This window comes from Oreochromis aureus, linkage group 10 (genome assembly GCF_013358895.1).
Source record: "Oreochromis aureus strain Israel breed Guangdong linkage group 10, ZZ_aureus, whole genome shotgun sequence".
NCBI classification, from domain to species: Eukaryota; Metazoa; Chordata; class Actinopteri; order Cichliformes; family Cichlidae; genus Oreochromis; species Oreochromis aureus.
The window spans coordinates 16048505-16066525 of NC_052951.1; the positions used below are offsets into that span (position 1 = coordinate 16048505).

The 18021-nt window shown below is 39.7% G+C and overlaps 3 protein-coding genes across 5 annotated transcripts; 1 reads left to right on the forward strand and 2 right to left on the reverse strand.

Moving 5' to 3' along the window:
* Positions 1 to 176: 176 nt before the first annotated feature.
* fgl1b (fibrinogen like 1B) lies at positions 177 to 2813 on the reverse strand. Its single transcript, XM_031754153.2, has 9 exons — positions 2543 to 2813; positions 2343 to 2429; positions 1885 to 2158; positions 1544 to 1703; positions 1311 to 1408; positions 1068 to 1156; positions 856 to 981; positions 666 to 730; positions 177 to 527 (listed from the first exon to the last, which is right to left on the reverse strand). Exons 1-9 carry the CDS (start codon positions 2546 to 2548, stop codon positions 347 to 349), a joined length of 1086 nt encoding a protein of 361 aa, XP_031610013.2. The 5' UTR covers positions 2549 to 2813; the 3' UTR covers positions 177 to 346.
* Positions 2814 to 3210: 397 nt separating this feature from the next.
* On the forward strand, positions 3211 to 10183 carry tpte (transmembrane phosphatase with tensin homology). Of its 3 annotated transcripts, none has more exons than XM_039618879.1 (19): positions 3211 to 3354; positions 4300 to 4390; positions 4482 to 4562; positions 4642 to 4689; positions 4792 to 4953; positions 5468 to 5587; positions 6190 to 6289; positions 6389 to 6452; positions 6558 to 6622; positions 6786 to 6846; positions 6932 to 7013; positions 7363 to 7451; positions 7549 to 7610; positions 7706 to 7786; positions 8609 to 8714; positions 8810 to 8907; positions 8988 to 9083; positions 9172 to 9242; positions 9340 to 10183. In XM_039618879.1, exons 2-19 carry the CDS (start codon positions 4344 to 4346, stop codon positions 9443 to 9445), a joined length of 1539 nt encoding a protein of 512 aa, XP_039474813.1. In that variant the 5' UTR covers positions 3211 to 3354; positions 4300 to 4343; the 3' UTR covers positions 9446 to 10183. The 3 variants fall into 3 exon arrangements, with proteins under 3 accessions (XP_039474813.1, XP_031610003.2, XP_031610006.2); XM_031754143.2 differs by lacking the exon at positions 3211 to 3354 and adding an exon at positions 3558 to 3877; XM_031754146.2 differs by lacking the exon at positions 3211 to 3354 and adding an exon at positions 3884 to 4031.
* A 623-nt stretch (positions 10184 to 10806) lies between these two features.
* smpd1 (sphingomyelin phosphodiesterase 1) lies at positions 10807 to 16770 on the reverse strand. The gene is made up of 9 exons (XM_031754130.2): positions 16593 to 16770; positions 16114 to 16375; positions 14742 to 15062; positions 14157 to 14437; positions 13722 to 13895; positions 12538 to 12709; positions 12339 to 12415; positions 11817 to 11962; positions 10807 to 11735 (listed from the first exon to the last, which is right to left on the reverse strand). The coding sequence occupies exons 2-9, from the start codon at positions 16330 to 16332 to the stop codon at positions 11317 to 11319; spliced, it is 1809 nt and encodes a 602-aa protein (XP_031609990.2). The 5' UTR covers positions 16333 to 16375; positions 16593 to 16770; the 3' UTR covers positions 10807 to 11316.
* Between the last annotated feature and the right edge of the window lie 1251 nt (positions 16771 to 18021).

Sequence of the window (18021 nt, forward strand, 5' to 3'; positions counted from 1 at the left end):
TTTCCACATTGCTATATGTGTTTCTTTTATAGTGCTGCCTATACTGAAACGGCACCAGCTACACTAGGGTTCACTGTTTAATGTGAGATCTAAGCAGTGTCAAATATGTAATGAAAATTACACAGTTGTATCAATTGTAACTATGCTTGAGGACAATCAAATGAACATCAGAGAGGTTATGGATGAAATGCTGTTTATTTTAATGTTTGGTTAATAGACACTTTACAGAAAGAAATGGATACAATATGGTATTACTGATATTTGATAAAATCTTTTAAAAAATCGCAAAGGGAGAAATTAAAACATGGCAAAGAATGTTTGCTCTTGTTTTACAGCCTTTAGGTTTTTAAATTTCGCCCGCTCCACTGCCAACGGCGTCCAGGAAAACCAGAGGCCGCACCTTCATGGTGGTGTGTCTAAGTGAATACCAAAGGCCTTTCCAGGTCCCCCACACAATACCGTCATCATACTCGGCTTTGTACTTCCCTCTGCGATAGAATTTTCCATTTAAGTTGGCTGCATGACATCTGTAGATCAGAAGTTAAGGGCACAATGTCAAAGGTAAATTTTCCAAATTACAAAACCCGGTGAAGAGACACAAACTTCATAATCACATTAGAAGTGATGTAGACTCATGGAGCAGAAAGGGTGGGTGACAGCCTCACCTGTTGTACCACCAACCTGCTTTATTCTCCTGGGCACAGCTTCCCTGGAGGTACCGGTCGTTATCCTGTCAACCACCAGCATCAGTGTTTTCACATTCATCATTTGCACATCAGTAGTCTATTAGATGTGCTGTGAAACATCAACTTGCCATCTTGGAGTGGTAATGGTTTTGACAGATGTGTGACAAACCTGATCCCTGGTGCTGAACTGCATGCCACTGAGGCAAGAAGACCACTGCTCCACCACACCCCTGCTTCCACTGAGAGCATCTCCCGCTGACCCACTGTACTGCCCATACTGAAGACGATATTTATCCTGGAATGGGCATTAGAACAATGTTTCCTGGGAGGATCGTTATAATTATGATTCTAAGGAAAAGCTACACAAAGTGTTTTTCTCACAGCCTCATTGGTGATCCTGAAGTTGTCATAAAACGCATAGCTTCTCTCTCCATCCCAATCCACAAGATCGATCTTCACAAGGTTCTTACCTTTAGCACAAAAAAGACACAAAGTAAAGTTGGTAAAGGAGAAGCTAATAAGACAGGAAATAGAACTATTTAAAATCCATATGCAACATATGAATGAAAAAACACATACTGGGTGTCTAATGTGAAGCATTAGTGCATAACGTGACCTGCTGACCTTCTGAGAGCAGAGAGTAAATATGTTCATTGCCCAACCAAAACTCATCATTCCACAGTTTGAAGTCGCCAAAGCCATCTCTGTAGTCCACCCAGTCTCTGAAATGAGAATTAGGCTGGCAGTTGACTTCAAACAGAAAACCCCATAAGCTTTATCAGCATCATACTAGATTTTAGACAGGCTGTGGGATCTTCCCCCCTGTGGGCTGTGGGCTACTTCTTCTGCACAATTACCTGTGAAAGTCAACTCTTCCATGCCGGCGTTTTTGAAACACTGTCCACCCTCCTCCATCATCCATGTCACAGTAAACTAAAAAGGGCTCCTGGTCTAATTTGGGTCTTATGCGGTAGAAACCGCTTGATGGTCTCTGTCTGTCGAACAGTTCAGAACAATCTAGAAGAAAGACAAAATAAATGCTTCAGAGATTGCTGATTAATGTTCTTACATTGACATTTTGACTTTGTGTTGCATGTCAAGTAAAAAATAGCTGTGCATGTGCAAAACTCAGTGAATTAGAAATAGAAAAATGCGTCATGCATTGTACATTTGCACCAAACATAGTGCACTTACTTACCTTTATCATAAACAATTAAATTGCCTGCCGGTGGAAGTGGTTTAGTAAGCGTCATATCCAGTCCATCTAGAGCTGCGCTCTTGTTGTGGTTTAAACCAGAATCGGGGTCTGAATCAGCCTGAGGTTTGCTGTTAGACGCAGCAGGCTGAAAAGGACGGAAGTATTTGTGCGTCTGCAAGTGCTCAACCTGCCATTTTCTGATCAAAAGACTATTTTCCAGTTTCCTTATGCTGCGCTTGAGAACAGCAAACTCAGGCCCGCACGAGTCTATAGCCTTAAAATAAGGAAGGAAAAAATACCTCTGTTTTTATTCTGATAACAAACAGAGGAAGCAGTAAGTAATGCATCACAGTTTTTTTCTACACATCTAGAAAAAACACCATTTAAGGCATACATTTTCAGTTTTCACAGTCAATACAAAAATAAAGGAAAACATTTGTTACAGAGTAGATACATACAGACAGCTGTGAAGAGGAGACCAAGACTGGGCACAGCAGAGTCAAGAACAGCAACACTGGCATGACTTTTAGGAAAAACCACATTTTCTAAAATAAACAAGACAATTTAGATTAAAACTTTAAGAAAAATCAAAAAGTTATCCAAAACTTTAAATGCTTTTTTTTTAACACCTGAAGAATCTCGAAGCCACAAGCCTTACCTTCATTTCACAAAGCTCCCCTTGTTTTCTTCAGGTTCAGTGTTCTCTTCCCCTGAAATTTGTCAGTATTATTTATAGGCTGGGCTAGTTCTGCATGGTCCACATTAGAGGATTCGGACTAGAACGGTCTCGCCAAACACTGAACTCAGGTCAGTTTTGTGCTTTCTCCTTCATAAACCATCGCATTGTTTTGAAAGTAGAGCTGATCCCAGAGCTGCAAATAGCTTCACTGACCGAAAATGTTGAAAGAGCTCCATTCTTTACATACCAGAAGTGCTGCTTGTGGGGTTTGCCTTTTAAATATAACACAGTGATGTATTGGGGAGGAGACAATTATTCCTAACAAAATGCATTCTATTTTTCGTAATGTCCTACTTCAAACACTAATTCGTGCAATAAAGTAATCCAATATGATTTCTTAGTAATTTCATAAACAGCAGAGCATCCGGGTGAATATTACCCGGGGCACAAAACTCCCGCTAGCAATGGTCGAAAGCACTAATATTTACACATTTTTAATATGCAGTGGTATAAAACACAGGAAAGGTGCAAACTGTAGTGTAGGAAGTCAGCGTGTGCTGCAAAAGGGCTCCCTCTGCATTACTTGTTGGATATTACTGATAAATATGCGGTTTGCTTTAAGTTGCACGTGCACGTTTTTGCTGCTAAGGAGGAAAATGGGAAGACGATAAATGAGGTTTACGGATGAAGTAAACATGCAGAGGGTTGTTGTAATAGAAGATGATGCAAGGGAAATGGGTCAGATGGAGGCAGACGATGCGCCGTGGCGACCCCTAAAGGGAGCAGTTGTGGTATTTTGTGTTTTCTATTTATTTTATTTTATTTTTATTTTTACTTTTTTATTTTTATTTTTCTGAATATAATACCCAAATATCATGAATTAATTTGACAAAAAAAACAAAAAAATAAACAATGACGCAAAAGGCAGGAATGTACTATTTCGTTTTTGCCCAGTCTATTAAAACCAGATGTTCCAAATTAGGCAGCCCGTTGGGCTAGTTTAGTAACTATCGGCGGTTTAAATACGTCTGTGCAGAAGGGTTACCGTCAGACTCTGTTTTTGAGTCAAAGTAAGCTGAGGAGGAAATATGAATAAAGAGTAAGGAGGAGGGAAAGGCCATTTTTTCCTCCTGTTTTTTCTTTTTTTCTACTGAGCTCCAGGAAGTTCGAAACCGCTACGTTTGCAAAAACGATGAGGAATAGTGGATGGATAGAAAAAAATCCACCCGGTTAACCTTTGAGCCGTCTTCCTTTGTCCCCGGGAGAAGTCACAAGACGAAGTCTCGTATAATTTGACGAATGACAGTCCCGACGGTAAGCAGGCGGAGGGAGTTTAGTTTAGTTGGGCTTTTTGGGGGTCTGATTTGTTGTGAACGCGTCAACGCTGCAAGGAAAGCAACAGGACAGTGAATGGTGATCACACAGACTGTGGACCGGGCGGTGAAATTTTGTTAAAATTTACCCAGAGGTAAACATAATGAGCGATTCCTTTCTTGAGCAGTTTGTTTGTACGTGCTGCAGCTGAATGTAGTGATTTAGGGACGCGCTGTGGACTCCTGCATCCTGCAGGTAGCACCGGGAAATGTGTGAGAGACTGGTTTGAAGAAATGCAGCGTTTTAGGACGATGACACAAAGTTTATGCACTCTTCACTCATTTGTTTCCACATTGTAACCACGTAGCATCACGCTGAACAGGGTGCACTCAATCTTATCACGCTTTTGTGTCCAAATGCAGAAACTCCACGTTCAGGACAAAAAGAGAAAGGAAACAGAAGCATCATGTCCTCTGTGTACTTTAACCCAGGCTCAGACTCAAGTGTAAATGGGTGAGGTTTTTATTTATTTATCTCTCTCTATATAGCAAATAAATACAAATATTTGTGTGTCTTTGTATGTAATCTCTATCTGTCTTCTCAGAAACATTACAAAGATGGAGAATGCTAAAGTAGAGATTGATGATGGAAAGGAGGAGAGTGCACTACCAGACACACTGTACTAGTAAGTTTAAAGAGATCCAATTTGCATAACCCTTCAGCTCTACATACAGGCACATATAACCCTGTCCCCTGTTTTGCAGCAATCTTCGGAAAAAAATAGCCCCGTTTGTCATGTCCTTTGGCTTTCGGTGAGCAGATTTTTTGCAAATTGGAAACGGGTACACCCCTACCTGGTTGTGTTTTTAATTAAGTGGATTTTTTTATTATCATTTGCATGTCTTTCTTTCCAGTATATTTGGAGTAATACTGATCATAGTGGACTTTGTGCTGGTGATTGTGGATCTCTCACTGCCAGCCAAGAGTAGAGATGCTGGAAATGCATTAGAGGCTGTGTCCCTCACCATCTCTTTCTTCTTCCTTGCCGATGTCCTCCTGCGTGTCTATGTGGAGGGGTGAGTGAGAAATGCTTGTGGGAGTCTAGTTGTTGTTTTCTGCACCTCTGTAACACCCGGTTGTGAGTAAGAAGTCATGTGCATGAGCCAGCCTTTCAGGAAGAATAGCCTCTGTTCTGAGGAAGCCAGTGGATTGCCTAACAAATCAGACAAAACTTACTTTTGCAAAGGTAATTTTTTGCTGACACGCGGTGGATCGCAATATAGTTTGAATCTGTAAACATCACAACTGTTTCCGTGCTAATGTGAGAAAGAGAAATGTTTAAAGTAGTGATTCCCACCAGAGTTTTGAATCAGCAGAAACCAAGTCTGATTTGTCATTAAACAGGAAGTTGTGAAAAGGAAGTCAGACAGGAAATGTTTTGGGTTAGGGATTAGGAAATGTAATGGCACAGTCATCAGAGTGTCAGAGAAATCACTGAATATGTTCATTGCATGATCTGTGCAGATTCTTTCTCCAGCTGTATACTAATTGACTTGTGTCATTTTTCAACTTATCTTGGCCTCCTTTTAGTTTCAAAGTGTACTTCAGCTCCAAGCTGAACATCATAGACGCCTGCGTGGTGATAGTCACACTGGCGGTCACCATGGTCTACACCTTCTCTGACCTGTCAGGTACCAGCCTTATCCCCAGGTACATGTTTGCTCATTGCATTCCCATCACACTAGGCATACAGTAGGAAGGAACAATTAAATAATTAAGTATGATCTGTAAATAAACATTGTGTTGGGTAAGAAAAATGCAAAAGGGGCCACTTTAATGAGCATATCATTAAAGTGCATATCATTAAACACATTTAATATTTGAATTTAAAAAACTATTATAAGCTTCTTGTATTTCATTTCCATATGGGAATTTACACTCATAATCCACCTACTTGTTTTCTCTTATGATTCCTGACTGATCTCCATAGATGTGTACAAACTACTCCCAAAAGAAAGCAATAGAGCAATGTTTTCAGTAAATGTGCAATTAAATAGCGATATTGTACTTTACAAACAAAAGCACAAAAAAAAAGTATTTTGATTTTCTTATTTGGTGGTGAAAATCTGAGAATGAATGACTGACTTGGCTGATTGTCTAATGACTGTTTAGCTTAACCATATGGTTTTAAGCTACATGCAGTAGTTGCATAGAGTATCGTAGACCATATTACAGATTTTATAATCTCCTTTTGAATGCACTGGACTTCGAACACCTGGAATAATGATTCACTTTTGCAATTTTCCTTTCAGGGTTGTGACATTTCTCCGCTTCTTGAGAATAATAATCCTCGTGAGGGTTTTCAGATTGGCTGCTCAGAAGAAAGAGCTGGAGAAAGTCACCAGGAGGATGGTAAGGTCGTCACTCTAGACACAAACAGTTCAGCTGGACAGTTACAAGTGTTAGGGTTGGCATCAAGAGAAAACACTGGAAAAACTGCTTATTTTTCAGATTTCTGAAAACAAGCGGCGTTATCAGAAGGATGGATTTGACCTTGATCTTACCTATGTCACAGGCAGGTGTTTGCATGCTATATGAATTAAAAAATATGCATGTCAGGAAAATACATTTTGAGATTAAAAAAAAAAAAAATTATTTTGCATCTTTACCCGCTCTGTAGACCGTGTCATCGCCATGTCTTTCCCCTCCTCTGGGAAGCAGGCCTTCTATAGGAATCCAATCAGGGTAAGTGTGAGTGGCCTTGGATGCGGACATGACTTGAAATTAATTTCACCATGCACCACCTGCTTTACTTTGCAAACATATTAATAACATAGACAAAGATTAAAATGATCCCAATCACAGTTACCATTGGCTTTTAACTGACCTCTTTTCTCTCTTTGTGCAGGAAGTGGCAAGGTTTCTAGACACTAAACATGAAGGCCATTATAAAGTTTACAATCTTTGCAGTAAGTTGGCACCACCTTTCCTCACATGCACTGTATGCCCTTTTGTGCAGGATTACAAAACAGCGTAGTTTCTTTTTGTTTCCAGGTGAGAAAGGCTACGACCCCCAGTTCTTCCACTACAGGGTTGAACGGGTGTTTATTGATGACCACAATGTCCCCTCCTTGGAGTGAGCGCAGCTTCTGTTTCATATGTGGCCTTTTCTTTAATCTGGACCTTTTTCTTGTGGTTATAAGAAGCAATTTAAGTCAAAGAGGAATTACTTTTGCTATACAACTGACACTGATGTATTAGCTTGACAGTCTTGAACATAATTTGAAGAACTCACATTTTTTTTTTTTTTTTTTTTTTTTTTTGCTGCCTTTAAGCATTATCTCATTTTGTAAATGTTGAGACTTCAAGGATTTCTATAAATGACTCGGATCCAGGAAAAAGATGCATCACAACTGCATCAAATTTCCAGTGCTAATTAGTATTTTCCCGTCTTAGCTCTGTGTTCTTGTACTGGATTGTTTCAGGGACATGCTCAAATACACAGCGAGCGTGAGAGAGTGGATGTCTGCTGATCCTCAAAACATCATTGCGATCCACTGTAAAGGAGGGAAAGGTAACGTCAGTGAGCTCTCCTTGACTCATTATCATTGAACAACTTATTTGAAAATATGCGTCTTTCTAAATGTGAATTCTACTGCTCCCTTTCCCAGGACGCACTGGTACTATGGTGTGTACCTGGCTTATTGACAGTGACCAGTTTGAGAGTGCACAGGTACATCTCTCTTACTTACTTGTCAAACCAGGGTAAATAGATAAGTGTTTTAAAGCAAGGCTATATCCTTACATTTGTTTCTTTTCGCACTGAAGGACAGTCTGGAGTATTTTGGCGAGCGGAGGACGGACAAAAGTCAGAGCTCCAAGTTTCAGGGGGTGGAGACTCCCTCTCAGGTAACAACAAGTCATCAAAAACTCTTTGTAGTGAAGGCATTTATTCTTAAATGTTCCATTTTAAGATTACCCTAAAGTAAAGTGACTTTAAAAAAAAACAAACCTCTAATCATTGTGATTAGCAGCTCCATGTGGCAGAAACACAAAAGCATGGCAGCAATACAACGGCCTTCTTCACATGTGAGGCGACTGGATTTTTTTCCAAAATTTGTAACATCGCCAGAGAAGGTTGCCAGGTTTGACCAAACCTTTTCTAGGAAAGTATTTGGAAACAGCCAGATGGTTCTGTCTTACAAATCATTTGTGGGAGATTTTGGGCCTACCTGTGAGACATCGCTCTTCACAACCATCATCAAAACAAATAGTGAAGGAATGTCTTTTGGAATAAGTATATTAGAGTTTTAGGCACTGGTGAAGTCAATTCCAAGAAGCATGAAAGGGATTCTGGTGTCAACATCTTCTTAAGACAACCTGTTGGACTACATGTACAAAAACTAAACACTTGCTTTTTTAATGGTAAATGGACTGATTCTTATTCTTTTCTTTTCTACTCTCCCAGAGTACTCAAAGCGCTCTATACAACATGCCACATTCATTATCTTCTATGCTGTTAAGTGCTTTCTAACCACCATTCACACACATTCATACTCCGATGGATGCATCACAGAGCAACTTGGGGTTAATATTTTGCCCAAGGATATTTGGCATGCAGACTAGGGGGAGCCAGGGATCGAACCACCAACCTTCCGATCAGTAGATGACCTGCTCTACCTCCTACAGCCACAATATGTTAAAAGGTTTTGTTGTTGTTGTGTCCTGCAGAGCCGGTACGTGGGGTACTATGAGATCATGAAGAATAAGCTCAACAGACAATTACCTCCACCGAAAAGCCTCAGGATTAAAAGCATCCGTATCCACTCCATAGCAGGTAAACCAGAAAACCCTAAGCATGTTTGTTTATAGCTGCACCACCCACAGTGGTACATATGAGCTTTCTTTTTTTCTCCCTCTACTCCTGCTCAGGTGTTGGTAAAGGTAATGGTAGCGATTTCAAGGTCAAGATAGTTGTGAGAAAAGATCTGGTGTTTGAGTGTGTGTGCGCCAAGCAGGAGAACTGCACGGTAAGTCTGTCACACACTCACAAATTCACACAACAAGATTGAAGAGTTTTAGCCTTTTAACCTTTTTTGATGTTTGTTAGGTGTTTCCTGATGTGGGTAATAACGCAGCAGTCATCAGCCTGCAGAATGGGCCTGTGGTTGAAGGAGATGTGAAGGTCATGTTTGAATCGAGTGCAGTGAGTGCTTACTTTTTCACCTTTACCGCTGCATATTAAAGGAAAGCTTGTGAATTAGATTCACGTGATCTGTTCTCATCATCCTTAGGGTCTCCCGAAAGGATATGAAGATGTTCCATTCTACTTCTGGTTCAATACATCCTTCATAGAAGATAACAAGTGTGTTTCTTTTTCTATTTCAGTAGATCAGAGACATTTTTTTTGTATTCTTTTGACTGTATTATCATGACTTGCACTCTCTTTAAACTGTCCTCAGGTTGTTTTTACCCAGGGAAGAGCTGGACAACCCACACAAACCAAAGACCTGGGACCTGTACAAGGAAGACTTTGGTGTCACTATGTTCTTCTCAGAATCTGAATAAAAGAAAGATGGAAATAAGGAAAAACCTGTTCTAGCTTTAATGATGCATAATGAACAGAAATATGCAAATTGAACACTAATTAAAAAATGAATCTGGTCTTGGTGTTAAAATTGACCAGAGGAATACCGCACATTTACATATGTTTAAATGTTGTGATCTTAAGCGCTTAGAATTCTCCGCTTTATAAATAATGTAGACTAAAATTCTACTCTCAGCTTTCGCCACTTAAATTTGTGAGACATGGAGAATTACCAATAAACAAAGAATAATGTACACATTTAAATTAATCTGTATGTGCAGGTACTTGTTTTGGTGTATGTGGTAAAATGATCAACATTTAGCATTCATGAAATTATAAAGCTATATGTGTGGCTGATCTTTTGATAGCTCAGTGCTTTATTTGTAAACTATTTCCCAGTGCTGTTACCTATTCATCCCCACTTGAGGATTTACTGAAAACTAAAGTAGCCTAGGTATTGGTTAATGAAGAGAATCAAACAAGTTGTCTTTGGAAATGTGGAAAAAGGGAGAGAGGAAGCCAAGACATTGCTAATGAGAGCTCAGAAAAGATGTTAGTCTCATTGATTTAGAGTTTGAGCTTTCAAAGCAGCAGCTATTATAGAAACTGCTTTGATTTTGATGAATCAAGGGTCACTTCCATGCAAATAATGATCTGATGGCAGTTTTTGTATCAAACTTCTGAAGAAAAAAAGACTGTAATAAAGTGTTGGAGCTGTGCATGTGTTTGATTAATTAAAAATAAACAATCATTTTAATTTGAACTTAATATTTGCCCCTCACAAACAGGTAACGAGCAAGCAATTTTATTCACAATCTGTACAATCGCTTAAATTACTGCTTATATTACTGCTTATATTACAAGCACTTTTCTGTTACACCATTAATTCCCCAGATTTGAGGACCCAACCAAGCATGTCAGATTTATTCACTGCTAAAGAAATTGGCTAAAAACAAAGTGCAGGCAGAAGTAAACATTAGGAAAGAAAAATACTGCTCTTTGGTTGGCTAAAAGATGTTTTTGCTGAGGCAGAAAATGTTGCACATAAGGTGGATTACAGAAAGCACAGACCTAAAATTCAAACAATGGTGCTGACGAAGGACTAAAAAATATATATATTAAAGTGCCAACACATTTCTGAGTCACACTGTGGGACTGAGATTAGCGTCATCGCCTCACAAGAATAAGGTCTGCCAGCAGGGGTCTTTCTGTGTGGAGTTTGCAGGTTTACTGTATGTGTGTTGGTTCTTGTGTCAATGTGGGTGTGCCTGTGTGGCTGCCTGTGTTGCAACCTATACAGGGTGCTCACCTCTTGCTTGCAACCAGGCTCCAGCCACTTACATATATAATAGAAGAAAATTAATGGATGACTAACATTTCAGAGGGACAGAGGTTTAAAAGATCTAAGATTGCAAGAATCGATAAGTTCATATTTAACAAAAAAAGAAAAGGCACTGGTTTCAAAAGAACTGCTTTCCTTGTAATGCCTAATACTGTGTGCGCTTCAGAACAATTTTAACCACCCTTTCCACAACTGACATTGGAAAAAAAAAAAAAAAAGTCAACCATCCATAGCGTGTTCCCACATTCATCTAAATGAATTTAAACACATTATTAGTGATGAGGCACAACAAATACTCAAGTTGGGTTTCTAAGTTCCACATACCTGTGAGCATAATTTATAATAGGTCAAGTGACTTTATGAAATCAAACCTATGAAAAAAAACAAAACAAAAAAAACAATCCTCGTCCATCTGCAACAGAGGATGATTTGTTTTTGGCTCAGTATCATATTTAGTCATATTGCTTTTTTCCCCCTCACCCAGCCTTTTCCAGGCTAAACTCCATCGGGTCAACAGAGAGTTTTTGTGGCAGCTCTGGCTAAGCTTCCTTTAAAACCATTAAGGTAGTCGCACTGCTTCAGGTCATCATAACGCCCACTTCGCAGGTAGCACAGTATACCGGTCTTGCAGACCTCTTTGCACGGCTTTGAGATGTGCCCTTTATATCTCAAATACCAGAACTTCTGGAAGACAGGATCGTCATTGATAAAGGTCCCAATCAGCCGATTAAAATCGGAGGGGAACAGAGTAGACAGACCATAAGCTTCAGTGGCACGGTACAGTAGTGTCCATTTAGGATCCTTTTGTGGACTATGTGGTGCCCCTGGACTGTGGTTTGCCTCTGTAAGGTTCAGGATGTACGTTTCATGGTCGAGCACCAGCCGAGAGCTTCCTTGGTAGTTCCCATCGACATAGTAGACACGGTATCCTGAAAAGACATATTTTTGCTGCGTGTGAGTGTGCTGCTTATGAAATGCTGGAAGATGACTTAACTCAATTATTAACTCACCTGGATTAAGGAGAACGTAGGTAGTGACACTGGGAGCAATAAACGCTACCCCCAACGGGCGGGTCATGGTTTCCTCGTCATAAAACATCTGGAACTCATCCAGGTGCGTATGGCCAAAAAACTGTCCAGTGATTGTACTTTCATACCTGAAGAAAGGATGCGAGAGTAGTTTACCCCAAAGAGAAGCCTACCGATTAACCTCTGTTCACAAAAGTTACGCTTTCAGATGCTGGAAAGTGTTTCTGATAATAAGCCAGCTCTGTGTCTAGCTGCTGTAATTCCAAGAATACTGCTTATTGGGATTTAGTTGCATTGATCAGCATTACACATGCACCTTTTCTAACTTCACATTGGGAAACATTTAATGGTCTGCAATTAAACAATAATCTATTGTTTAATGTATAGGAGCCCAAATCATTCTCCAAGTGACAAAGAAGTAGCCAGACTGACTTTAGCACTCCAATTATCTTCTAACAGTTTCTAACAGCTTTATATTAAATCTTCAGTGACTACTGCAGCTACCTGTTGACAATGTGATAATAGTTCCAGCTCCAGCTGCTAAGACAAAGGCCAGGTGGGATGTGACCAATGATATGTACCTACAATAAAGGAGGAGATATTTTTAAAGAAAAATAAATGTTTTCTTGTGCTTAATAAATGAGATCAGAGGTAATTAAAATAAGAAAGTCCCAGTTTCACAGTGTTAAATGATCAAACTCACTTTTTCTCCCTTGTCCTCGCTGGCCTGGAGAATATGGACGAGCCACTGCAGCTGATCCCCGGGATCGGTGGAGTTCACCATCAGCCAAAAGTTTTCTCGTGCACAAAAGTTCATATTGAGAGAGACCAGTCTCAGACCAGGCTGAATCTGCACTGTGTAGAATCCTCCATATCTATAATTACAACAAAAAGACATCTGAATGGCTCAAAGTCAAATAAAACTCTAGACATTATCAGGCTCTGGGTCACTTATTGCAACTCAAAGTGTTGTATACACTCACTGGCCAGTGGAGGCCAGTGAGTACACTGAAGTCATTGCAAAGTTGAAGAAACCACTCTGAGATAATCTTTGTGACATCATGTCACAAATAGATTGATACATGCTTTGTGTTATTTATACCAGATTCTGACTGTACCATACAAATATCACACCAGAAATCAAAACTCTTTAGACCAGGAAAACATTTTTTCAATGTCCAATTTTGGTGAGTCTGTGTAAAATGTAGCCTTAATTTTCTGTTCTTAGCTAACAGGACTGGGACCAATGTGGTCTTCTGCAACTGTATCCCATTTGTATACCATGGTTGTAACAAATGGTTCTTTAGGTTCTTCTCCGACCTCTGGCATCAACAAGGAATTTTCACCCATTGTTCACTGGGTATTTTTTCTTTTTCAGCCCATTCTCTGTAAATCCTAGAGATGGTTGAGTGGGAAAATCCCAACAGATCAGCAGTTTTGGACATAATCACACCAGTCCATCTGACACCACCAACCATACCACATTCAAATTAAATTAAATAACCATCTTCCTCATTCTGATGTTCGGTTTGAACTTCAGCAGACTGTCTTCACCATGTCTACGTGCTTAAACACACTGAGTGGCTGTCATGTGATTGCCTAATGAGATAGTTGCATTAATGAGCAGGTAATCAGGTTAGTTGCTGCTATGTGATTGGCTGATTATATATCTGCATTAATGAGCAGTTTAACAGCTGTACCTAAAAAAGTGGCCAGTAAGTGTATAAGAAACACTTTCCGTCACTGGTAACCAGTCAAAGTGAAACTGCATCATAAACACAGTTTCCTCGTGATCCAGTGTAAATGCTTTGTTACCTACGGGTAGCTTTAACTGCAGTACAGTGGCAAAGGACGTTCACATATAATAAAATCATAAAATTCAGTGACCTTAATGTCTTCAATGCCTGATCTGGCAACCACGGGGCCCATTCCTCTGCCATTTGGTCATATAGCCAGGAAGAGGATCTGTTGCCATGAATATAGGGTGGAGGGAAGCTGTTTACTGGTGTGCTCTCGTGGTTTCCTACAGCAGGGTAAACCGTCACATTAGGTCCCAGGTGTCTGAGGACAAAAGTTAAGAGTCAACATAGATTGGACCAGTTCAAGATAAAGCATGACAAACTTATGACTGGACAACCCTCTGAATGTTAACATGGTCTGAGTCAGAGTACAGTGTGTTTGTAATGAATGTAGCCATAAACCAGCACAACATATATTGTTAGTTTTATTATATTAAAACTACTCTGATCTGCTGTTTTATGAGTTAAAGAAAAAGTTAGTTATGTCAAAAAAAAGTCAGAGTTAAGCTTAAAGCAAACTTACTTGTGGATGAGTTTAGAGATGACAGTTAGCTCTGACAGCTGCTGCTCCCTGGTCTGTGACCACACATTGTGTGCTGGTATGTCTCCAGTCCAGTAAACCCAGTCCCATGGCCCAGCTTTGGCAGCATTTTTCAGAAGGTTCTCCACTGTCCAAAGAGGCAGGTCACACTTTCCATAAGTTCCCCAGTGCCCAGCCTTCCTCCTGCTCAAGTTTGGAGAGCCTGAATCGTTACGACAACACAGAGGTTCCTTGCAGTCTGCAGCACTGCCGACGTCATATTCCTGTCAGGAGGAACAAAGAGTAATATTTTTTTAAGGCACGAGTTAAACCAAAACAAGTCAGGTGATCAAAGCCATAACACTTTATGCTGAGTCAAGCCAAAATATACAGACGCTGTCAATCACTAACTTTAACCTTGTTTTTAACAAGCGTATGACCTTAATATAAAAAGGTTTCACATACACACCTACTGACAGACACACTTTGAGGGACTATATACATACACAAAATTAGGACAAGAATAGCTAAGTTTGCCAGGATTTCACTTCAATTTCAATTTTGGCTCTTTTCTTTTCACACACTCACCCTGTCCCAGTGGACGTCTGTGAGAAACAGGACTCTGCTCTGTGGAGAACCCGGTTTGGGAGGAGAGGGTGGTTTAACGGGGGGCTTAGGAACATTTGGCAAAGTGATGTTCCAAGGTGCATACACATCAAATTTGCCACAGGAAGGGCCCACCAGCACAGCACACGCTTCAGTGGGCCACAGAAACGACTCCTGCAGGGCCCTTATGAAGTCATCCCTGAACAGCTCGATTATATCCCGACAGACTTGCTCGTCAGCCAGATGGAGACGGATACACGCCTCACCTACTGCACGTGCCACTCGCTCTTCATTTGCATCACTCTGAGGGAAGGAGTTAACAGAGAAAAAAAAACAAGTTCTGAGAGGAGGAAATTAAGAAAGTTAACCACTACATTTGAACTTCCTGCAAAGCAGGTCAAGCTAAAATTTGTTTAGAACAATCTGAACTTAAACTTGCTCAAAGAAACATTTCAAAGTACGAATCAAAGCCACAGAATACAAGTCCAGCATCTGCACTTAAAAAACACAAGAAAATATGCAAACACATGTGGTGGAGGTCAGCAGCTATAGTTAACGATAAACATGTTTCTTGTGGTCAACAGAGACCACATGACAGAGTCAAAGGACTTTTATGCTAAATCAGCTAAACACAGAAGAAGCAGAGTGTCATACGACTGGTATCATATACCACAAACATTTTTAAACTTTTAATGCTCTGCAATAGCAGCAATACCAACATAACTGGTGATAATAAAATAGTATGCTCCATTTGGAAACAAAATGTGAGCTGCTCAGATTTATTGTCTTTTTAACCTAATATACCTGTACCAGAATTAAATAAACAAATAAATAAACAAAGAATAACTGCCACAGAGAAGTTAAGAGAAGTTCCTTGCTCAGTCTAGGAATATGCAATAACCTGAACAAACCATAGATCACATAGAAGAAAGAAAAAAAGTTAAATCAGAAGCATTATAAAATACACTGATGTAAATGGTAAAGGGAATATTGACTATACTAGAAGTACCTCTCAGTATTACATAATAATGTTTAATATGGAAAACATAATCTTCCTGTGCAGAATGGGCCAGAGCATTTTATGAGACAGCTGTGGTCTTCTAACATTTGGTGGACCTTGCTCAGGATTTTCTAAAAACTGCAAAAACCTAAGCTCTTATTATACATGTAGTCAATATGCAGTTCACAACAACAACTAATGTATAACTAAACTTCAATGCTGTTTTAATACTATAAACATCTCCTAAATGTTTTTCATTTTTTAAACAAATGATTTCCTGTGCTGCTCTAAGGACCGGATGGTCTGTTGCCCCTATGCAACTTGTGGTTTAATAAGACATTTTTAACACATTACCAGAAGGGCGACATCAACAATGGTGAAGACAGCTTTGCAGACGTAGCAGGTGACATTTCTCCAGTTGAATCTGACACTTGAGTGGCTCAGCTGCTCCATGAAATCCAGGCTGGGGTTTCCTGACAGCTGTGCTGGATGACAGGAGCCAAACAGCGGCAATATCAACACCAAAGAGCAGGTTATCAGCCCAAAGGAGGGCGGCTGAGACGAGAGCCTCATGGTCCTGACAGCAGGTGTCCTCAGAGAGCGTTTGTATCAGCCTCTGTACAAGACAGCAAGACAACACGGACAACAACAAAAAACAGCAATGGGTGTCAAGGAAGTAACACTTACTGTCGCGGTGCTTAACCTAACACTTCAGCTTCAGAATAAATGACTCACAAACAACCGCAGGCAATATTCCGCTGTATGTCAGCTACTAACACAGCAGCAGCGAAAACACACTCTTAACAAAGCGAGCTACTCTTCTGATACCATACCTCTGAATATAACCAAGTGTCGCAGTTTTCCCTGAGTGAGAAGCGGGCAGGTCAAGAGAGGCCCAGCTCCCACGCCCACAAAATGCAACGAAATGAGCTCAGCAGCCTTGTTTCTTTGTGGACATGCACTACAGCCACTGCCGGGTTTTAAGGTCCGACTGTTACCTCAGCGGCTGCTTCTGCCTCTGACTTCTGAAAAAGTCAGCTGACACGTCACGTGAGACCAGGTTCTCTCGTGCGCCCGGTCTTGTTTTCTGATTGGCCCACAGTCTGCAGCTGTCAAATAAAGTCAAATAAAGATTATCAAAGCTGAGGTCACGCGCTGACCGTTTATATTTTTAACCCCTTTTGACCAAATTCTTCCTTAATTATAGAAATAGCTGTATGCCTCAGCAAACCTTTATAAACTTGGAACTATAAATTAAATCTACTGGGCGTCAGTATATTCTGCTTTATGTCCGCTGTCTTAAAATAAAGCAATATAGTCTTAATTTTGGTCAAAAGAGTTGCAAGTTGCTTATTTCCCTTGTGTGTGTGCTTGCGTTACGGGTTTATAAAATATAAAAAAGTATGATGGCTATCACCAGTACCAGTCTATTATGACACATGTACCTGAAATATGGAGGCTATTGCAAAGAAGCAACAAAATATTCAAATTCCTATACAGTTATTAACTTTAAGGTGAGAGCAACCAAGATGAATGGCACTGATTCCCAATCCAACCAAATATGAAATAAGGTCTAACATTTTTGCAGTACACCGTGATGTCTTTGATAGTTATTGCAGCTTTGTTTTTTCTAACATCGTTATGAATCTATTAATTTTTTAAATTCGGTTTACCTTTAGTTAATTTCCAGATTGGGTTTACTCATTTTAGTTTAGTTTTTATTGTTTGAAAGTATTAGTGTTAGTTTTGTCTTCTTGATTGTTACCGTATGAAGAGCAGATATGGCAGAGGTTAAATTTAGTATTACAGTAAAAACACGGAACATTTGAAAGCAGTTGACTCATATCCAAGTTTCACTAAACACATCCAAATAAGCTGCCAAATACTAAAACTAAGAAGATTTCCTGCTTACTTTTTATTTTATTCTAGTTAGTTTTCCAAATTGGAAAAATGCTTTCGTCACATCTAGTCTTAGTTAAAATATTGTAATCTTGGTTTTTGTGAAGCTGATCTTAATATCATAGCATTTAGGCATGTGTCAAAATCAGTGTGTGAATTCTTAAGACCAAAAACATGGCTGTAAAGTCACTTATCTTGACCCTTTAACCACCAAAATCTGTTTTTTCCCACATGAGTTTAAGTGGACAATTGTGTAATATTTGAAGAATTTTCCTCCGTAGACAAAAGAATAGAAACAATCATTGACATTAAATCCCAGTGACATAAACAAAACCCCATCCAGGTAGTGAAAACTATTTTTAA

Excerpts from the sequence above, each read along its gene's own strand:
- tpte (XM_039618879.1), top strand. The coding sequence starts at position 4,344 with ATGTCCTCTGTGTACTTTAACCCAGGCTCAGACTCAAGTGTAAATGG. Across the intron at positions 4,563-4,641 it reads CTACCAGACACACTGTACTA|CAATCTTCGGAAAAAAATAG; the intron begins GTAAGTTTAAAG and ends CCTGTTTTGCAG. Across the intron at positions 8,715-8,809 it reads CCGTATCCACTCCATAGCAG|GTGTTGGTAAAGGTAATGGT; the intron begins GTAAACCAGAAA and ends ACTCCTGCTCAG.
- fgl1b (XM_031754153.2), bottom strand. Across the intron at positions 1,704-1,884 it reads TTTAATTGTTTATGATAAAG|ATTGTTCTGAACTGTTCGAC; the intron begins GTAAGTAAGTGC and ends TCTTTCTTCTAG. Across the intron at positions 982-1,067 it reads TCAGGATCACCAATGAGGCT|GATAAATATCGTCTTCAGTA; the intron begins GTGAGAAAAACA and ends TGCCCATTCCAG.
- smpd1 (XM_031754130.2), bottom strand. The coding sequence starts at position 16,332 with ATGAGGCTCTCGTCTCAGCCGCCCTCCTTTGGGCTGATAACCTGCTCT. Across the intron at positions 15,063-16,113 it reads TTGTTGATGTCGCCCTTCTG|AGTGATGCAAATGAAGAGCG; the intron begins GTAATGTGTTAA and ends TCCTTCCCTCAG. Across the intron at positions 12,710-13,721 it reads CAGGCATTGAAGACATTAAG|ATATGGAGGATTCTACACAG; the intron begins GTCACTGAATTT and ends TTGTAATTATAG.